Raw genomic sequence first — 21340 nt, 5'->3', positions numbered from 1 at the left:
TGGGTGGAAAGAGACAGAGCAGAGGTGACTATGCCTGGAAGGAATGGGGGACAGTGGAGGACGCAGTGAGGAAACTAAAAACAGCAGTGTGTGATATGTGTCTCTGCATGTTCCCACCTGTATGGCCCCGAGGTTCTCTGTGAGCTGTTCAGGGTTGGATGTTCCCAGTAGGACTGAGCTCACTCCTTCATTTCTTAGACACCACGCTGGAAGAGACACAGAGGTTGATGTTCACACAGTGTCCACTTGATGGCGCACTGCTGCCTAATCTGGCCCTCTATTCTCTCTTTGTGGCTGCACATCATTTATCAAACCCTTAAAGGACAAACTCAAAGCGATTATTTTCTAGTGCAGCACTAGTTTTTTAAGTTTGAATGAACATATTTCTTCCTTCCAGGCTGTTCAGTCATTTTATCAGTGCATAGTAATGGAGTAGGATTTAAAAGATGCGTGTTCATGTGTCATTGGAAAGATGAGACTGATTCAAACCAAATAATTAGCACATTTGTCCTGTAGGTCTTATATAATAATACAAATAACAACAACAATTACAAAAACAACAACAATAACATGATAATAGTAACAATAATAAATCTTTTATTTTATTGCACAAAAAGGTTTACAAAGTGTTGCATAGACATAAAAAGGTTAATGTTTACTGCAAGAGACGATGGTTAGAATATACCAATAAAACAAACAAACATCTGGTTAAAAGCAATATAATAATAAAAACATTAAAATAATTCAATTAAAAATAGGTTATATAAATATATATGTTGTAATATACCATAAAAAGGGCCCTTCTTTGGCAGCCTGGTCCACAGCATTAGTCAGAAGAAAAGAGCAGACAGGCAGAGAAGACTTACCCACAGCCAGCTGAGGCAGCGTGCAGCCCAGCTTTTCTGCGATGTGGTTCAGCTCCTTCAGTTTGGCCTGCTGCTTCCTCCCATCCTCACTCACGATCTTCTCCTTCAGCCACTGATACGACTGGAGCCCGAGGGAATGAAAGAGAAAACGATGACAAAGAGCTGAGTGCTCCTTCTTCTATATCCATCAGGGGTACAGGTGTAGTGGGTGGAAAGGATTCGGGATGGACAGTGTGACCTTGAAAAGTCTGTCTTTTGCGTCACATCTGCGATCGCGGAGGTTGCCATAGGAATGAATACACTTCTGGCTGACTCCTAAAGCTCCAATTTCAGCACCAGATCTTCTTTATCTCATGATTTCTGAACTAACTGAAATGGATTTAACTAAGATTTAAGTAAAATCTGTGAAAAATCTCCACCTTCACTCTGTTTCACGCTTTATTTTGGCAGCACTGCAGGTAATGGTGCTTCCCTACCTTCATGGAGGCCCTGGAGGACTCAGGAATGCCATTTTCATATTTTCCAGTGATGATGCCGCATGCCAGCGGTGACCACGTCATCGCCCCAACTCCTGTGAGAGGATGACAGAGGTTATTATCTGCTTAATTCTTTGCTTCTTTACTCATTCATAACAAATTGTGAATGTGAGAACGGACAGAAAAGTGACATTTGACGACCAGGAGCTGCTACTTGCCTATCTTGTGGTAAAGTTCGGGCAGTTGCACTTCCACTTTCTCTCTCTGGAACAGATGATACTCTGCCTGCTCGCAGACCGGAGGGATCAGATTAAACTGTCTAGCTACTGAATACGCCTCCTACAGGTTAAAAGAGGGAGGAGAAGAGAAAGAGGTGGTGATGTTAAAGCTCATGCTGACATAAACTTTTAAAACTTAAAGAGGCAAAAAAGACAGAAAAGGAGCAAAAGAAAAGAAAGAATAAAAGATGGAGGTGAGAGAAATGGTTAGGAGAGAGAGATAGAGATGAGATAAAGTCAGGGAAGAGATGGGAGTAGACGGGTGTTTGTTGGAGCGTGGCACAAATTCAAATACTCAGCTCACAGAAGATCATCAAATCAATATTCTCTGTCACAACGCTCCAGGCGTCGCATTTAAGTTTCCTCACACACGTTCTTATCTGAATTTGTCCTTGAAGAATGCACATCTGAATGTTCCCTGCTGTGGAACACATGTCAGGACAGGGGGGGGATCCATCTATGCTTGCATAATTGTTCCACTTACAAATTACTAGTTGCCCCTCTGTACTGCGACTCGTGACTTTCCTCTCCAGCCTGTGTGTTCATGTACATCATGTGTGTGTGTGTGTGTGTGTGTGCGCGCAAATGTACGTGTGTGTGAGTTCTGCACTGCTGCCTCGTCACGTACGCTGAAAAGCTGTGTTTACCCCCCTTCATTATTGATGCCATCTAAATTACACAGCTTTCATCTGTGCTTGTGTTCTACAACGATATCTGCTGCTTATTTGCCTGTGATCACAGAGCGCGTATCAAGACATCATGCTCTGAGTAGAGGCTGCGGAGATAAAGAGACCAGAGAGAGATAATGGCTGTTAGGACCTTGATTGTCACTTTAGGCGTGTGTTCCTTTCAGAACTCTCTGCTGTGGCTTCACACACCCTGTATTTATATTCATTAATGTAGCAGGAGCTGGAACGTGAGGTAGATTGTTTCCGACAGGAAGAGGAAACCACTCTGCATCTTCCTCAAACTTTCAACTCGTTACTTTTTGTCACAGCCTCGACTGTGCAGGAGCAACGTGTCTGAGATTGAAGTGGTTAATGTGAAACCAGACCTGCTTTTCCTTATCAGTACATCAATGGTTTCTTGACAGTTTTATTCTGGATCAAAAGTGTTTTTCGGACAAATAGAAGGTTTTCCTGCTGCAGCTGTCCTCTCTCATTCTAGTCAGTGATCTGAAATCCAATCCGTTTTAACAGGATGAAAGTTTCCCCAGAAACTGTATTACAATAAAGAACTATGGCATCAGTGGAGCGCATACCTCTGCCAAGGTCCAGCAGTCCCCTTAAATTCAATCATCCCACTCTAATAGATACGTCTAACCCCTTTTCATCACGATTCAGGAATTATTCCCTGGGTAATTAGTGAAAATGTCAAACACCCTCTCTCAATGTTGAGCTACTTTTACGCTGGTCAAAAAACCAACTAACATCTGGCTTTTGTCTGAAATGTGAATAGATTCAGTCGTCATTCACTCTCAGGTCAATTGACTCTGCAGTAGAGAAGTTTTTATCGGCTTTTATTGGCAGTGATGTAAACATGACACCTGGGTGAACACGCGAATTTCAAGACATCGAGGTGAGAGGGCGCCTCAGTCTGGGACGTGTTCCTGACGTCAAACATGACGCACTGGGGTGAAAGACCAGTTCCTCCACTGGAAATGAGAAAGGAGTCAATCACCTGTTTAGGGGATTTACCAGTGATTAAATAACCTGAGTATACCTGCTTATGTTTGTGAAAATGAGGTATCGTGGACAGTTTTGTGGAACTCTAAGTAGATTTTGCGTAAACAAACCAACAAACCAACCTATGGACAAAGGTGAAAGCATAATTTCATCCTCTCCTCTAACTCCCTCGGAGCGGTTTAAAACAGCTCTAAGGCAAATCAGTCATAAATGCTCATTCAACTCATTCTTCTCCTAAACTGTTCTACAGCCGCCTTTTTTACTCGTAGGGAAAATGATGAATTATTAAGTCGTCTGAGTGACTTACTTGATCCACTTGAATATTTTCATTCTGTTCTTATTACATGGATATCTGATGTGCTGCTTACCATGATCTCCATGGCCGTCCACCGAGACGTCCCCCAGTACATTGCCATGCCTTGGTTGATCACATACGTCATGGCCCGAACAATCTCTGGAGATACACAAACACACAGCCACGTCACATCAGTCAGATTAACACTCAACAACCCAGGTTGGAACATTAGCAGAAATAAAGCACAACCTTAAAGTGTAGTGCTCTGTCATTTAAATGTGAGTTTGCAGTAAAAATATTTTGCCCTTAAATCAAATGAATAATCATCATAAATAATCACAATCTCCATATTGATCAAAATAACCATGACGTGCATTGTGGCCATAATCGTGCAGCCCTATCGTCTATTCACACATAAATTATACCTGAATAAAAAACTTTATTAGACAGATCTTATTATATAATTATTTTGATTTTATTTATTTTGATGAATTTGCTAAACTGAACAATTTTTACAGCCCCGTCTGAGACCCACTTGCTAAACACTGCCCTGGTGGGTTTTACTGCATGTTTCCCTCTTATTTTACAGCATTTAGGATTCATGTAAATCCAATGTACTGTTAGATTCCACATTTCACAGGTTCAGTATCCATTTTAAATTTGAATGAACTTACTTATGTTGTCCAAAAATTAGAATTGAACTGATTGAGAGAAAAAAAGCTAAATACCACAAGGGACAGAATCAAAAAAAGGAGACGTTAACTAACATCAACTACAAGGGATCAAAATATATATATGAGAAAATACATATGGACACGTCATAAAGTGAAAAGAAAGAAAAAAGTTACAGCAAGAACATAACTTGTCCAGAATAATATTCTGAATCCACAGTGACTGAGCCACATGAAAAGACAACGGCAAAAAGAGAGAGAGACAAAGAGATCAAACCCAAAAACCAGACGGTCGGAGAAACAATTAAATAGACAGAAAAAGGGACAGCAGGTGTTTATGAAAAGGTTTGTTGAGCTAAAAAGAGTCAAAAATAACAAGTAACCAGTAGAACACTGAGTTCACATGATTACCGCCCTTGAGAGACTCCAGTCTCGTGAGGAAATGAAAACAACAACATCTCAGCAGAGGCCACACGCCTCCTGGAGTCTCTTTCACCTGGTGACTGCTCATCACCCGTCCCAAAACGACTGTGGGGACGATTTAACAAGCTCACACCCTGAAGCCCCCCTGATCATATTCAAGCTGCTGCATTTTTAATGATGCAATTAGCAAAGAGTGTGTGCGCTGTCGGCAGCCAGGGCCAACAAAAGTGCAGATTAGGGCTGTCGCTAAGGTTATTCATCTTCGCCCCACGCTCGCTCCAATGATACTGCAATCCACTGTGGTGGGAAACTTGTAGAAGAAATAGTGAGAAGGAGTGGATAAGCGCAAGAAATATAATTAAGAAGACCAGAAAGAAGAACGCAGGTTTTAGTTTTCCAACAAGTAAACAACAGAGGTCTGAATTAATACTGCCGTGAGGAAAACACAGAATTAAGACAAGTGAGCCTCCCATCTCTTGTTATTCCTGTTCTCCTTCTCCCATCCTGCCACCCAGCCCCCTGCCTCTTTGGCTAATTTAAATGCTACTTGTCTGGATTTGTGTCCAATAAAACACAAGAGAGAGAAAAGAGAAGAAGAGGGAGAGCCGAACAAGTGTGAGGAAGGACGGAGCAATAGATCTGACAGAGGAAGGAAATGAAGAGGAAATGAAGAGTCAGGAAAACGTAAACTGAGATTGCAGGGTGGCAGGAACCTATAAAGATGTGAGGGAGAGGAAAAATATAAAATCATGGTCTTTGTGAGTGTGTGATATCATATCCTGCGAGGGATGCCACTTTTATATTGGAAATGTAAACACTCTTGGGGGAACGTGTGTGTGTCGTTTTCTACTGTGGACAACAAAGTAACGAACGTTTGTTGTGTTTGTTTTTAGATTTTGTGTATTATCATTTGTTGATTTGTATTTTAAATGACATTGTATTCATTTGCTAGTTGTGTTTTGTTTTATTCTTTTTATTTGTCCTTTTTGTAAAGCACTTTGTAACAACCGTTTTCAAAGGTGCTATATAAATGATGTATTATTAATGGGAAGGCTATTCAGAGTCAGTGCTTTATCGTTGCAGATCCAGGATCGCGGGCACATCGTGGATCGTGTTATCATGATGGTGGATCATGAATACAAACAGATTGCTTAGATATACAATATGCCTACTCAAATATACGACTATTATTGGCAATATCTCTATCACTTCAACTGTCATTGCTGCTCCCTTCATCTCTGTCAAATCTTTTCCTTTGTATAAATATTTTTAACATTGTTAAAACCTCTTTATTTATGTTAAACACTGTCTTTTGTCATGAATGTTGTAAATATTGTTTTTTTGTTGATGTGCTGTGATACACACGTTATCTATTACACTTCTGTCCGTCCTGGGAGAGGGATCTCTCACGTGCCACTCTCTCTGAGGTCTCCATGTTGTCTCCCCTGTTAAAGGGTTAATTTGGTAGTTTTCCTCACTCTTGTCAAGGGTTAAGCACAGAGTCTGTCACACCTTTTAAACCCTAGGAGACAAATTGTGATTTGTGAAAATGTGCTTTAGATATAAAATTAGATTCTTCAACGGCAACAAATCTGTGGACTCTGTGCCTGCACACGTGGGGAATATTTGAATAAATTTGTTTGGCTTGTCATGACAAATTTGTTTAAACTTGATTTTATGGAAATGACATACAACTACACAGTAATTAAAGCAGAGCTCCTTCTTACACTATGTTAGATCTACATATTACCAAAAATATAAATAAAATAAAATAAACTCAGCACCAAACTGTCACAGCATCTTAATCTTATCTTGATGACTTTATTAAGCTTAATTAAATATACTGTACTATAAAGCCCAATTAAAGGAAAGTAACAACACAGAGTAAAGCAATAAAAAACCTGCGTCTAATTCACATATTGATTAGTTGTAAACACAAAGTAATAAGGTACTGAGAGTAAGTACAGGTAATTACCTTAAAAATGCACTGGAACTTCATTAATAATATGTACATCAACAAGAAACTTCTTGATAATGAATTATATGAGTGCCTGGTTCCCTTTAACTGTACTGAGGAGTGTGCAGCAGCAACACTGGGCTCTAAGGGGATTTAATAAACAGCTCTAACATCATCAGCTGTAGCTCGGGAATATCCTCTGCTTAAAAGACACATTGTACTGACTAAACTCACACATTGTGTTTCAGGCCAAGACATCCAGTAGATTTATTTATTGCAAGTACACAGTTGCCTTTGGGCAGTGAATTTGTTTATCAACAACCCTTCTCTCAGTCCGCCAACAGAAAACAAATCAATCCCAACAGGCTTTTTGAAAATTCTGTTTCATGCAAGTCGGCCCTGTGATGGACTGGGGACTTGTCCAGGTCGTCCTCCGTCTCTCGCCCAGTGTCAGCTGGGATTGGCTCAGGATAAGCGGAGGGGTTAAAGGATGGATGTTTAATACATGTTCTTGTTGTATATTATTGGCAGTAATGGCAACACATGAACCATTTGGATGTTAGGAACCAAAGCCAGTGAGTCTAAAGGCCTTTTCAAATTAGATGCGTTTTCTTGTGGGATTAATCCACGTTATAAATATTTTTCAAACCTGTATTCAGTCAATGCATGCTTTCATGTCAGCGACGGGATTTCACTGAGCGATATTGGGGCTTTTATTTTGTCTGACCTAGGTAGATTTATCCAAGATTTTGCTCCGGACACATACACATCTAACCAATCAGAGAACGGGTTGTTGACGTCATCTTTTGAAGCAGTAGTAGTAGATGAAGAGCAACTTCCTCCTCTATGTGTTGCTTAATGTACCATATTTGTCTTTATACATTGCTCAGTTATGTTTGTGTTTAAAACAATATGATGTAGCCGACTTGAATAGGATCAAGCAACAGGAGACTCAACTCCGGTCGAAGACAATGAATAGACCAGATGTGCGCAGCTGGGACTGTTTACAACCAATAGGGACCTTTGTTAAATTACATACTGAAGGAGAAACTATGATCTTGGTGTCAGCTGTTGCAGCAGTTCTTCCTCACAATTAATTTGCTAAATCGCATCACGCTTATTGTGAATAGTCGGGCACATTGAAATTCAAATTCTTCACTATTTCGTGCTGTTTATTCACATCACCTTTTATATGCAACTAAAGTGTAGAAAATGTCTGTGAATTCTCATCTCAACTCAAGTCAAAGTTCACTCAACAACTGAATGAACAATGTAAACTGCTACAGAAAACTTTTCCTGAAGTAAACACTTAGCACCTGAAAGCCAGATATTGTGCCTCAGGATAAAAAATAAAGTAGCACAAAGAAACATCACTGCCCTTTTCTTGACACTAACGACAACTGTTTTGATTGGGCTCCTGGGAATAAAGATAAATGTTGATTGGCTGACTCACCCTCCATGGGAGTATTGCTGTCTGGGCGGTTGGCAAAAACTACATCCACATACTCCAACTGCATCCTCTGTAGGGAGCCTTTCAGCCCTGAGACACAGAGACACACACAGGTTGACATAGTAGAGAGGGATTGAACTGACACAATGAAAAACTGTGAGAGTGAAAAACAAAATGTCTACAGTTGCCTTTTCTTCATTTTGTGTGTGTGTGTGTGTGTGTGTGTGTGTGTGTGTGTGTGTGTGTGTGTGTGTGTGTGTGTGTGTGTGTGTGTGTGTGTGTGTGTGTGTGTCACCTTCAATAATGTGTTTCCTTGACAATCCTCTCTCCGTTTCTGCTCTGATGGGACAAAGAACACACAACCCAGTGATAAGTTACACTGGGAATCCGTGTTTGTTTTCACAACTTCACTTTTTCACTCTTTCTTTTGAGTCTTTTCATTCACATTTACATGACTCACTCACTTTATCTGAACTTCTCTACAATCAATTCAATTGTTGGAACAAAAAAGTCATTTTCAATCACTTTCAGCTTCCTGATGTGTGTCAGAATAGACATGCATATCAGGCTATTTCATGTAAATGGGTCAGTGCGGTTTCAACTGTTCAGCATCATTTCGTATTCACACTCCAGAGGAGAGACATGAAGACGTGACTCTCCCTCACAGGAATGAATGAGCGCTCAGAAAATGAGAAAGAGAATTACTTCGCCCTTATCACCAGACCCAGTTGGATGGTCTTGGCTGAGGAGCCAATTTTGTGGGTGTGTGTGTGTGTATATGTGTGTGTGTGTGTGTGTGTGTGTGTGTGTGTGTGTGTGTGTGTGCTTTAAAGCAGATTTCTTTATCACCTCTCTCTCTAAACTCGGCAGGGGAATTGGTTGTTGCGCTGGTTGATACTTTATGTGACACAATGGTCCTCAGGATGTTAACAGAGAAAATGGCGACAAAAAACATAAGTGTTTGAAAGCTAAACTTATACTATGTTAGACTTTTATTGTAAATATGCCTGGACGACATAAGTAGTAGACATAGACGTTTGCTTTAACCTCATTATAAAGCAAATGCTGATCGCTCAATGTGATGGACAACGAATAACGACACCATCTGCATTCAGACTGGGTCTTTATTAGCCTCAATTTCACAATGCAATTCTGTTTCCTAGAAGGAACAGAATATACCGGGCAAATGAAAGCTCCAGTTTCAGTGTGTCTGCTATTGCACAAAACGGAAAAAGGATAGTGCTTTAGTTTTCCCCTTTCAGCAGCTTGTAATGGCTGGACATTGAACTAGAGTAGCTGTGGAAGGTGGAAACAACTGAGAAATCTTTGGAAGTTGAAAGGGGCTTAAGATCGTCATTTTGTCATTTCAACTCAGACAAGAAAAAAATCCTTTATTCTGCCTTCATCATAACATTGAACACAGAGAGCAATCTGGTATTCGCAACAGTGTCTGTATATAAAAGTGGACGACACGACTGCTCCCAAAAGAAAAGCCAAAAGCAGTAAAGGTAAAGGTCATAAACCCTGACTCTTCTATGTTAACAGATGAGGCATGGACACAACTTTAGGTAGTTCTTATCACACTGATCGTTGCTGTTATTTTTTCCAATAAGTTTTAATTAACTAGTTATTTGATGAAAAAAAAATGTGGTAAAACATCCTGATTGACAGCTGAGACTGACTCGTGGTTGTTCAAGCATGTGCATTGGTTGGACCTCGCTACCGCGGCTCCATCACCTAATTGCTAGTGAGCTGACTCTGGCTCCAAATGCGCATATATTGGATATGGATCATATTTCTGTATAGTGGGAAGAAGTGGAGCTCGTCAACCCATCTTCATGCTCAGTCTGTGGTGGTAACAGTAAAACCACTTGGAAATGCAAGGGTGGCGAAGTAATGCGTTTGATTCCACTTAAAAGTAAGCGACACTCCTCACTCCTCTTAATTCTCCGTTTGTGTGTGCGATGACTGAATCGTCTTGATGTGATGTTGTACATGTGTAATTTGATCTGAGAGTGCTCTGATAAAAGACTTCTTGATCTCAGTGAGACTTCCTGAATAAATAAGAAGTCTGACAAACTGAGTTCAGAGAGTTTCTCACTTACTTTCCTCCCCAGTAGAGTTTGGTTGTAATGACCAAACTGGATCGTCTGTGAAGATGCAGAGAAAGACACAGAAAGACAGAGAAAAGATGCAGAGCAGTGAGTGGCACTGTGTCATTTAACATCTGGTGCTCTGCTCATTCATCTCAATCTCTCCACACATTCTTCAGCATCACCAAAGTTAAGTCAAGCAAACATGTTCAATGTGTCCGACAGTGACGAATGTGTGAGAACGTGTGATATTTAATACTTCCCTTCCTGTATTTTATTCAGAGCTGAGAGTTGTATGTTTTGTCTCTCATGTACATTTTTCCGACAGAATCTGAACTAAAAAAGGACCAGCAGCCCTCAGCACTGTCTGTTCCTTTCTCCTCCTCTAATAAACCCACTCTGTGTAAAGTCATGATGACACTCAGGGACTGAGATGTCAGGTTCAGTGTGTCTTTACCCCAGCAGCATCAAACCGCCTACTGGTAATCTAGTTCAGTACATGACACTTAGCTGCATAATGATGGAACAAGTAGAGAGCGGCATCTGACTGTCCCCACATTCATTCATACGGCTTCATACTGACAGATGGGTAGTGATAATACACCAATATATAGGAGACAGGCATAATATTACAACAGTTAAACATTATTACAAACAGTCATTTGAGATTACATTAAAAGGTGCATTTTCTAAATTAACGTTATGAATAAACATCACTTCTTGTTGCAGGTAGTGACTCCACCCACCACACACACGCACGCACGCACGCACGCACTGCCTCTTGCAACACATTGCGCACACACTCTTACATACAGTGATGAAGCAACACATTAATGTCACCATTACCTCCAGCACTTCTTCTTGATAATGTTTCCTAGAATGACTTCAGCCCTGCAAGGCAACATAAATGAGGTGCCGTTATTAAACTGCAGTTTGAATTCATACAAGTTTCCAGCACAATATCCACCCTGCAATTTATTGTCATTAAACTTATTGGGCCCTGTAGTGCAGTAAAAATATGACATACCAGGTTGGTCATGAATAGACATCTATATAGGGCATTTAAAGGGTCTATTACAACTACATTACAACTGCTGTGTTTTAGTGATTCTAGACATAAACAGACACTCCAGACCAGCTAGTTGTTAGTTACACTGTGTACGTGGAGTGGAGCTACATGTCTGCACCTGGTTGATATGAGATCAGCTGAAATGCACACACACACACACTGAGTCGGTTGCATGACACCCACCTGCCGCCTGCGTAGACCTCAGCTGTGTCGAACAGGTTGACTCCGCTCTCATATGCAATGGTCATCAGCTGTTCTGCTACCTGGCAACAGGTCACAGAAATGTCAGTTTGCAGAATTTGTATTAATTTCATTTTCAGGAATAAGCAGCAACAACATGGCTGAGTGAGGCACAGTCCCACTTACACAAGTGCAGGCGAATATTGCAGGTCAAAGCAGACACATTACATTACATATCATTTAGCTGACACTTTTACCCAAAGCGACTTCCAAAGTGAATTCAACCATGAGGGTACAAACTCAGAACAGTAGGAATCATGTAAGTACAATGAGCTTCAAAAAAAGCCAAACTACAAAGTGCTACATGTAAGTGCAATATAGAAGTGCAACTAAACCAGAGTTGACGATAGTTATTAGACATCATCTTCATAACCAAGGTGTAGGAGAAAGAGATGTGTCTTTAGCCTGCGGCAAGAGATGTGTAGACTTTCTGCTGTCCTGATGTCAATGGGGAGCTCGTTCCACCATTTAGGAGCCAGGACAGCAAACAGTTGTGATTTTGTTGAGTGGCTAACTCCAGTGAGGGAGCAGCAAACCGATTTTGCCGATGCAGAGCAGAGTGGATGGGCTGGGGTGTAAGGTTTGACCATGTCCTGGATGTAGACTGTGCCCGATCCGTTCGCAGCACGGTACGCAAGTACTAGTGTCTTGAAGCGGATATGGGCAGCCACTGGTAACCAGTGAAGGGAGCGGAGGGTTGGTGTAGTGTGAGAGAACTTAGGTTGGTTGAAGATCAGTCGAGCTGCTGCATTCTGGATGAGCTGCAGAGGTTGGATGGCACTAGCATGCAGATCAGCCAGGAGGAAGTTGCAGTAGTCCAGGCGTGAGATGACCAGAGCCTGGACCAGAACCTGTGCCGCCTTCTGAGTGAGAAGGGGAAGTATTCTCCTGATGTTGTCCAGCATGTATCTACACGAGCGGGTTGTTGCAGTAATGTTGGCAGTAAGAGAGAGTTGACTGTCACACCCAGGATCTTGGGGTCTGGGAGAGGGCTACCACAGAGTTGTCGATGGCGATAGTAAGGTCATGGGTGGGAGAGCCCTTCCCTGGAAGGAAACGTAGCGAGGTCTTCAGTTCATCAGTTCATTTGGACCAAGCTTTTTTTTCTTCTTCTTCTTTTTCCAGATTTTCTGACTATATATTGATGGCTGTTGGGACATGAAGATGATTTGAACAAGTAAGATAAAAGGTGTTTAAGAAAAAAATGACCAACCCTAGAAAACTCATAACATAGTATTGTCAATATAAAAGGGTTTCAACAGGATGTATTAGATACTGTAAACACAGTATGTCCTGTTTGAATATGAGGCAACAGCAGAGCACTCAAGATGTCGTCTTGATGTAAAATGTTCAAAATTAGCTGGTGCAGTTTTATTGTAATTCCGTTGATGTATTAACTCAGTGAGCAAGTGGGATGGATCACTGTGTAATTCTGTGAAAAAACAATTCCACTCCATGATGTACAGTAGCATCAGCTCATTCCTCTTTGGTTAATAAATGCTCGTGCGTTATAATGGTGTGTGTGTGTGTGTGTGCATTTGTGCATCTGTGTGTTTGTGAGGCATTTGTGCAACGTGCAGAGATTCTTCCATATTTCTGCAGACATGTAAACCATAAATCATCTGACTAGGATCCAATTTCCTCCCATGTAGAGTTTTATCACTTGAGAGCTTTAAGTGAATTTGCCATCATTTCCCTGCAGAGTGTGTTATGGGTTTGTTCGCATGCTGCATGTGTGTTTGTTTTTACATTTGTGCATCGGATCTGTATGTTTGGCTTTGTGTGTATGCCTGGAAGTGTGTGTGTGTGTTTCTGAGTTTCAGTGATTGCAGAAAGCAGGGAAAGAATTTTATCATCTCTCCTGTGAGAATCTGTCTCAACCTTTTCTCTGCAACCAGCACAACCTGGGCAACATGACATGATGCAACTAGCAATTATTTAGTTAATTCGTTTAAAGGAAGTACTTTGATGGAAACAATTAAAATACAACACTAAAAACAATCTAGAATGATTTCATTAAAAAGGCAGAGAAAAACTACAAAATAGTAGTTAATAAAAAGAAACCGAGTAAAAGAACTGAGGATCTAGAATTACCATGACCTTCAATCACTAAAATCTAATCACCTAATCTATCAGTCTAATTGAACATGTGTGTCATTTGAAAATATTCTCTAGAGGCGTTCTTAAAGGGATAGTTTACTGATAAATTAAAATTCACTCATTCACTATCTACTCACCACTATGCCGATGGAGGGATGGGTGAAGTGTTTGAGTCCGCACAACACTTCTGGAGTTACAGAGATAAACTTTGTAAAATGTCTGTTGATATCTTTCTACGAGGTGGATTCACGGACCGTGGGACATGCTAATGTCCGCTAGCTTAGCCACTTCCGGTGGACTTTTAGACTAAAAACATGGTGTAAATGACGCCGTTTCGAGGCGAATATGATTGTCAGGGCTTGTGGACACTTTGATGACACCACACGAGAATTTTTCGGTGAACTATCCCTTTAAGGTAACACGTTCAGAAGGCAAAAACAGGGTTCCAGAAATGTTGCGCTCACATGACGAAGAGCGAGTTTTGTTAGGTCACCGGGACCTTTGCCCTGTCACCACTAAAATCTAATCATTAAATTTGTGTATCCGAGTGAACATTTGAACCAAAATTCAAGAAATTGCCTCAAGGTGTTCTTCTGGTATTGTGCTCATGAGAATGGGACGGACGGAAAACCCTAAAACATAATGCCTCCCGGCATGACAGGTCCATTTAAAATTCTTAAATAATCTAAAAAAGTCTTTGCCACCCAAAAGTACTGATTTATGACCTTGTGATACAGGTGAGTGCACCAGATCAGCAAAACACCGACAGGACTATATTTTGTAACGCAGTGACTAACGACTTATTGCTCTGTGTGGAACATAGCTGCTGCGTTCAGAACCAGCTGGAGGCCATGACAGCAACCTTTGGACTGAATAACAGCGAAGACACAATCAAAGCTTGTATTATTCCCCAAAAGATAAAAATGTTTTGGCAAAAGGTTGAAAGAGGCAGAATGCATGACTGAAATCCACAGCTGAGGACAAGTGGGTCAGAAGTGATGTTTTTCAGAGTCAAGGACAGAGAGAGCAACTTTCTAAAAGGGTTCATTCAGTCTGAGAGTCCGGGGCTACCATTAAGGCAAACAGAGCAGAATGAAAAGCTGGAGCATGGATAATGGAGAGCTTACAAAAAAAGGATGGGTCAGTTGAGGAGAGAAGGATTTGGGAAAGAGTGATGACAGAGATGTTCTTGCTCTATATGGTCTGTGTACGTTGTAAAGAATCTCTGTCAAAACTGCTGGGGGAGCTGGAGGAAGTAAAAAAAAAAAAGAGGGAGCAAAGAGGTAAGAGAACAGATGGAGGATAGAGCTGTATCATGAATGAGGTAAATAAAAGGTTGTGAAAACTAAAAAAGGACACGATGGGTAATACACCGTTTTGTAGGGAGGCTGAGAAAGATGCAGGAGATGGTGTTGTGGCGACGACGATGAGATGAGAGTCACAGACAGGGAGCAGAGAGGGCAATAATGTCAGATTTTATAGGCTGACTGATTGGACTTTGGTGATTGCTCAGTCACGATGAGTCTCATGAGATACCAAAGGTCACTGTCCGAGGGAGCTCACTGTGACATTCACAAGGTCAGGAAGCTTGTGTCGCTGATGAAGCATCGCTGCTGACTCAGATTTCTGACAACCTCTGACTTCCGGCCATTTTGGACGAACTGAATTTGACTGATGGCCTTCGAATGAAAGAGGAGGAAAAACTGCAGAGACAATCTGTCAGTAAAACACATTTACTCACCTCTTCACCTATACTCTACTTTTACCCACTGAAAAACACTGAGCCACTGTAAAGTTGCAGAATTGCCTGGTTGGCCACGCTTCTTTCTTTGTTACCTACACCACGGAGGTTATGTTCATTGCTGTTTGTCTGATGTTCGCAGGATTACATGGCACTTTACATAGAAGGTCAAGACCTTAAAAGATGGTTTCATGACTGAGCTGCCTCCTCCCCACCACACTCACTACTATCAAAGTTAACACAGACACTCTCTGCATTTGGATTGCAGATGTATGGAGCCACTTTTGGCCGTTTTGAAAGACAGAAATGTTTGTGATTATATGCATCCCACCATCACTCTGTGAACTTTCTGTGTAAAAAAACATAAACATTTTCTGAGCATTAGAGCATGGCATTTTTTTTTTGTAATACAAATCAAAATTTTAAAACTGAATATGAGCATAATATGTCTCATTCAATAACAGCATTGTAAAATGTTTGTTTATTATTTATTATTGTTGTATATCATTTCTGCCAGGTGTTGTTAGAAATAGTACAAAGTCACTAACAGAAATGTTTTGTGTGTCACGTGTGTGTCATTTTAGATGTAGCATGTGCAGCCCTCACACTGGTGTTATGTAGTATCTGTGTTTGTGTGTCAGAGTTGTCGTGCATTTCTTAACGAGGACACTGAACTCTACTGAGGACTTGTAGTATATTTAGAGTTTATTTGATAACAGTGACATTGAACCAGAGGCATTCAGGACAACAGAGGACTTTTTAACCCAACAGCGATGCCAGTACTGTTGCTTGTCGAGTAATTTTAGGGAGTGAGTTTAACAGATACGGATAAACAGACAAATTTTGCTGATGAGATCATGCTAACCTTTATTTCATAAAAATCCAATTCATCTTTTTTTTTTTTTACCTTTGAAATGACTGATAAAAGTTGTGGGGTCGGGAGAAACTTTATTCAGCTTCTGAAGGAGGGGATATACCAAAATAGTTTAAGAAACACTGAACTAGAGAGAGCATGAACATTTTAGGAATCAAAAGAATATTTGAGACAGACTCTCTGTCGGCCCTCGACAGCAGAGCAGCCTGGTGGAGTGAAGTGCAGGAGTGATAACAGTGACATTGAACTGGGGACACTCAGAATAACGGACAGAAGGAGGGTGCCAGGCTCTGAGTGTGTGATACGAGTTGATGGCACTGAGCCCTTAGGTAAGAAAAATAATGCTCTTACATAAGCCTACTTGTCACGGGGGGGGGCTCTGTTCTCTTGTCCCTTAGAGTCACACTCAGTGTGTGTGTGTGTGTGTGTGTGTGTGTGTGTGTGTGTGTGTGTGTGATGACCAAGACCAAGACCCCAGCAGCCACATCAGAGCACGTTATTGTTCATTGACATGAGTGTAAAGGAGACATAAGCACACACACGTACACATGTCGACCCTCATGCCCTTTTGAATTCCATGTTGTATAAATTTGAGTCATGCAATATGATCTGAATCATCACACCTGAAGTCTTTATGAAGGTTGTGACATTTCAAATTGTATCTAGAATTTAACGCCCTGTGGTTGTATGCTGTCGCCAACCAGTGCAGTTTCAGTCCTCCAGATGTTCCGAACATATTGTAATCGCAAAAATGTGATGTCATTGTGACCTTTGACCACTAATCAGTTCATCTTTAAGTCCAAGTGACAACTGGTCATTTGAAGACATTTCCTAAAGACAGACCTGAGATGAGAATCCCAAAACATGTTTTGTGAGGTGACCTTGACCATTGACCACCAAAATCTAATCAGTTAATTTGTGAGTCAAAGTGAACATTTGTTCCAAAATTGAAAGGATTCCTTTGAGGTGTTCTTCTGATAACGTTTTCACAAGGCAAAAAACATATTTTGTGAGGTCACATTGACTGTGTGTTTTGACCTTTGACCACCAGATTATTATCAGCTCCTCCTTTACTCTAACTGAACGTTTTTACCAAATTTGAAGAAATTCCCTCAAGGAGTTCTTGAGATATCATGTTCACAGGGACAGGACGGACTGACGTATGGACAGACAACCTGAAAACACAATGCGTCAGGCCAATGGCTGTTGCCGGTGTAGAGGCATTTTGGAATGAATAAACATTAGTACTTGGTCATCCAGCCAACTACTGTTAATGGTGTGATCAAGGTTAACTATGAAACCACTCAGTTAGAAATAAATGGTGTGACAGATGTTCCATAGTCTCCCCAGCGGTGCTGTGGTTCACGTGTCACTCTAATCTGACAGACTGTTGAAGGTACAAGAGGGTTAATGTTCATTTAATGATCATATAGTTTATTTTGTCCTTATATTAATGTGTTTAGATAAAGTGAATCTGCTACTATAATTCCATCAGTTCAGGCTAGAAATTGTTACATATTCAGTTGCACAGAAATGACAGAGTATGCTTAAAAAGGTTTTTAAAACCACATTCCAAACAAAGTATGAAAGTATGATGAGTATGGTGGTAAAGTAGAATAATGTATAGATATATATATATATATACACACATATGTATGTATGGCACTTGTCCATTATGATATAATGAGCGTCCTGTAGTTAGCAGTGTGAACATCTTGCAGCACATCATCGCAATCGCACTTAATTTACACATTTGTATTTTAAGCTTGGTGATGTCTCCTAACAGTCCACAACCAGAATTCAATGTGTTTTTGCACATATCCTGACATCACAATCCTTGTTGTGGGTTTTTATATGGTTCACCCTGAGTGTAATAAACTGAGAGTGTAATAAACTGAGAGTTTAAAGGACTGTCCCCACATCAAGCACTATATGACATTAGGTCCACGTGTTTATGTTCAACACATATACACGATACTCATCACTACCATACATAGACTACAACAAAATCAATAAGCAAAGAGACCATTATAGTTAAATGTACAATTAAGACATGAGAAAATGTTTCATACCTCGTCTGTTATCTGTCCTCCGAATGTCACCCACGTACCTGCAGGGAGGAGAGACAGAGACGTTGCAGCGTTAGGAAACATTTCTATCCCATCAGTCCCTTCTGTCTGTGTGTGTGTATTTGACATCCTGCAGGTAGACACGCTTAATCCCAGGCTGTGACACTAGTTGAAAGAGGCTGTCAAGTTCCCAGGAGAAGAATCTGTCGTGTTCAGAGCTGCGGCTCTGAGGGATCACCTTGTGAGAGTGGCTGTTAACACTTTCTCTTTTCACCGGGGACTGTTTGTCACCATCACGGAGGACCCCGTGTCCTCTGTCCGTACGTTCTCATGTATGTCTGTCGATCTGACGTCATAATCCTCATTGCCAAACAATACAGCCAATATGACAAACAAAAGACTGAACTACCTGGATCAGAGCAGACGCTAAATCCTCTGCACATTCACTCACTGAATTATTTATGTGGCTTTGTTGAGGCAGGAAACGCTTCCCATTCAGATTATGTCAAAACAGTTTTAGCTATCTAATACCCTGCCAGACAGTGAGACAGACAGAGGGAGAGGGAGGGAGAGAGGAGGGGGACACCTCCATTCTCAGAAATATGTTTGGTGCAAACCTTTAAATGCTGCAAGGCTTATGTGTGCAAAGAAAGCAGCAAGAAAGTCAGGGCTGTCTGACAAGCTACAAGGCAGTTTGCGTTGCCATGTGTTTGAAATCTGGCAGCAGAAAACCTGGGACTCTGCTCGACAAGTCTTTTTATCCTCGCTATCAAAAATCTTTTTGGCCCCTTCACTTTACTTTCAGGCGTCGCAAGTTCTGTGGCTATGAAACAGTGAATGCATTTCCACATCATAAAAGCTCCCATCAATGACTATATTCTAGAGTTGTACTGATTCAGAAACAGAGAGCGAGAGTGTGATAATAATGATAACCCATGTATATCATGAAACTCTTATTCTATTTGACATTAGGACAAGATGTATATTTTGTAAATATTACACCCATTTGTCCTCCAACTGCCTTTTTCACCTAATTATTTTTGTTTAGATCATAATCGTGTGATACATGCTGTAAATCTTTGGTCAGTTTATTTATCTTAAGATGGATAATAGCCCTGACATTGCAGACCCTGAACACATATTACCAAAAAAAAAAGATGAAATTAACCATGGCTCAAAAATCTTGTTCTGAAAATGAACTGAGGATTTGGCAAATTATTACACCTATATTATATTCTTTAATATTAATTCTTTCAACCTTCATGTGAGTGAGAAACAAACAGAAAGCGAGAAGCTGCTGACTATGTGTATTTATATATTTATTATGTTATTTATTTGTTTTCCTATGCAGTAAATGTAGGCAGTAAAACTTTTAAATTCTGAGGAAAATGTAAGAATTAAGTTAATTGTAACATCATGCACGCTTTACTGATCATTTTAAAATTAATTTAATTTAATTTGCTTATGATAAAATTGGGTTTGCTACCATTCTTCTTCATCTGTTACATGTCCAATCACAGTGATCCTCTCTTGTTGCTTTTCCTGAGGTTTCATGCTTTTTAGTTTAGAGGGTTCATATGCTGTACAAACTTTAAAGAGACAAATGTGTCATTTTGAAATTCATTTAAAACCGACCTTTCTAATAGAATATTTGGTCAATCAAGTAGAAAAACCCATAATATTTAAGCCTCCTGTCTGTGAGAAGTAACGCAACCCCTCTAGCAGATTAAGAGTTCTCATTAATTCCCTTCAGGCCATGAGTCTCTCTCTGCTCTGTTGAATCTTCTCTGTCTTTCTCCCTTCCGATGCCCTTTAGTGCCCACAATTTCACAGCAAATGACACTTCTACCTGTGACTCTCTTCACCTCCACTCCTCAATTGTCCTAAAGCAAACCGACGTACACCTCAGAGACGGGGGACAATTAAACAGCGCTCAAGCACTGCTCATTTTAAAGGGGACATAGCATGCAAATTCCACTTTGTTAGTGCTTCTACACGTTAATGTGGGTATCTGGCATGTCTACCAACCCAAAAACTCTGGGAAAAAAACACTCGCGCGTTTTGTTATGGTTCCTCTAAGTCAGAAACGTCATGCTTGAGTGACTCGATTGAGCTTCCTGGGTTTTGTGTCGTAACAAGGCACTGGAAGTCTCCCTACATGGTTTATTTTGGACATTGTTAACACCACTAAAATGGCACTAAGCTTTAACTGCACCTATAGTAGAGTGTGAATCCGTGTGTGTGTGTGTGTGTGTGTGTGTGTGTGTGTGTGTGTGTGTGTGTGTGTGTGTGTGTGTGTGTGTGTGTGTGTGTGTGTGTGTGTGTGTGTTTAATCCGTCCTTCAAGCCGTCTCCAGGGGGATGGAAATGTAATCACAGCTGACGATGTCCGGTTGCAGCTCTGAGCTTTGTGTGTGGGCGGGAGACTCAGCATGGGAAGAAAACCCTGCAGTTTATTCTCTTCATTCAACTGACTTTTCTGTTTGATGGAAATTAACGACCTGTCAACAACAAACTGCCTATTTTCTTTTCCTTTCAGCTGCTGGTGGGAAGTGCCAGAAGTGGTACTTAATGTTGCTATGCAACAATATCTAATCTGATAACCTTAAAGGGAAAGGTGCTTGAGTCAACAGGTAGATCCAGACTAACTCCTCATAATGCCTGTTGCACAATAAAGGATCATTGGCCAGTTTGGGGTCTGATTCAGTCCTCCAGACGATCCCAGGTTTATTGCTGATTAAGGGCTGATCTGAACAGATTATAGTGTGACTGAATTTGAGTCATGTATTATGTTTGGTATCAAACAAGTTTGACATTTATGATTCGAAATAGGGGAGAATTGTGGAGTATGAGAGGAACAGTGATTGGGCGACCCGCAAATAGCCAATTAGAGCGGGCTGACCAGGAAGCATCACCAACCGGATGTTGTAAACTCTGGTTCTACATAGAAGGCAGTCTGATGGAATAAAACTGAAGGAAAATGGGGATATTAATGAGTGAGAGAGATCAGATACAGTTTCTGGTTTGGCAAGAGGTGAATTTTTTTCTTTCAGC

The 21340-nt window shown here is 40.8% G+C and overlaps 1 protein-coding gene across 3 annotated transcripts in view; it reads right to left on the bottom strand.

Annotated features, from left to right (window-relative positions):
- Positions 1 to 21340, bottom strand: part of kcnab1a (potassium voltage-gated channel subfamily A regulatory beta subunit 1a) — a 105240-nt gene that overhangs the window by 3673 nt on the left and 80227 nt on the right. For all 3 annotated transcript variants that reach the window (XM_035154960.2, XM_035154961.2, XM_035154962.2), the window contains exons 3-13: positions 18291 to 18328; positions 11447 to 11526; positions 11041 to 11085; positions 10207 to 10251; positions 8397 to 8440; positions 8105 to 8191; positions 3674 to 3759; positions 1561 to 1681; positions 1343 to 1437; positions 867 to 987; positions 118 to 206 (exon numbers count right to left, since the gene is read on the bottom strand). In XM_035154960.2, the coding sequence (XP_035010851.1) occupies positions 118 to 206; positions 867 to 987; positions 1343 to 1437; positions 1561 to 1681; positions 3674 to 3759; positions 8105 to 8191; positions 8397 to 8440; positions 10207 to 10251; positions 11041 to 11085; positions 11447 to 11526; positions 18291 to 18328 (851 nt within the window). The remainder of the gene's footprint in view (positions 1 to 117; positions 207 to 866; positions 988 to 1342; positions 1438 to 1560; positions 1682 to 3673; positions 3760 to 8104; positions 8192 to 8396; positions 8441 to 10206; positions 10252 to 11040; positions 11086 to 11446; positions 11527 to 18290; positions 18329 to 21340) is intronic.

This window comes from Hippoglossus stenolepis, chromosome 4 (assembly GCF_022539355.2).
Source record: "Hippoglossus stenolepis isolate QCI-W04-F060 chromosome 4, HSTE1.2, whole genome shotgun sequence".
Taxonomy (NCBI): Eukaryota; Metazoa; Chordata; class Actinopteri; order Pleuronectiformes; family Pleuronectidae; genus Hippoglossus; species Hippoglossus stenolepis.
This window is presented reverse-complemented; position numbering and strand designations above follow the sequence as displayed.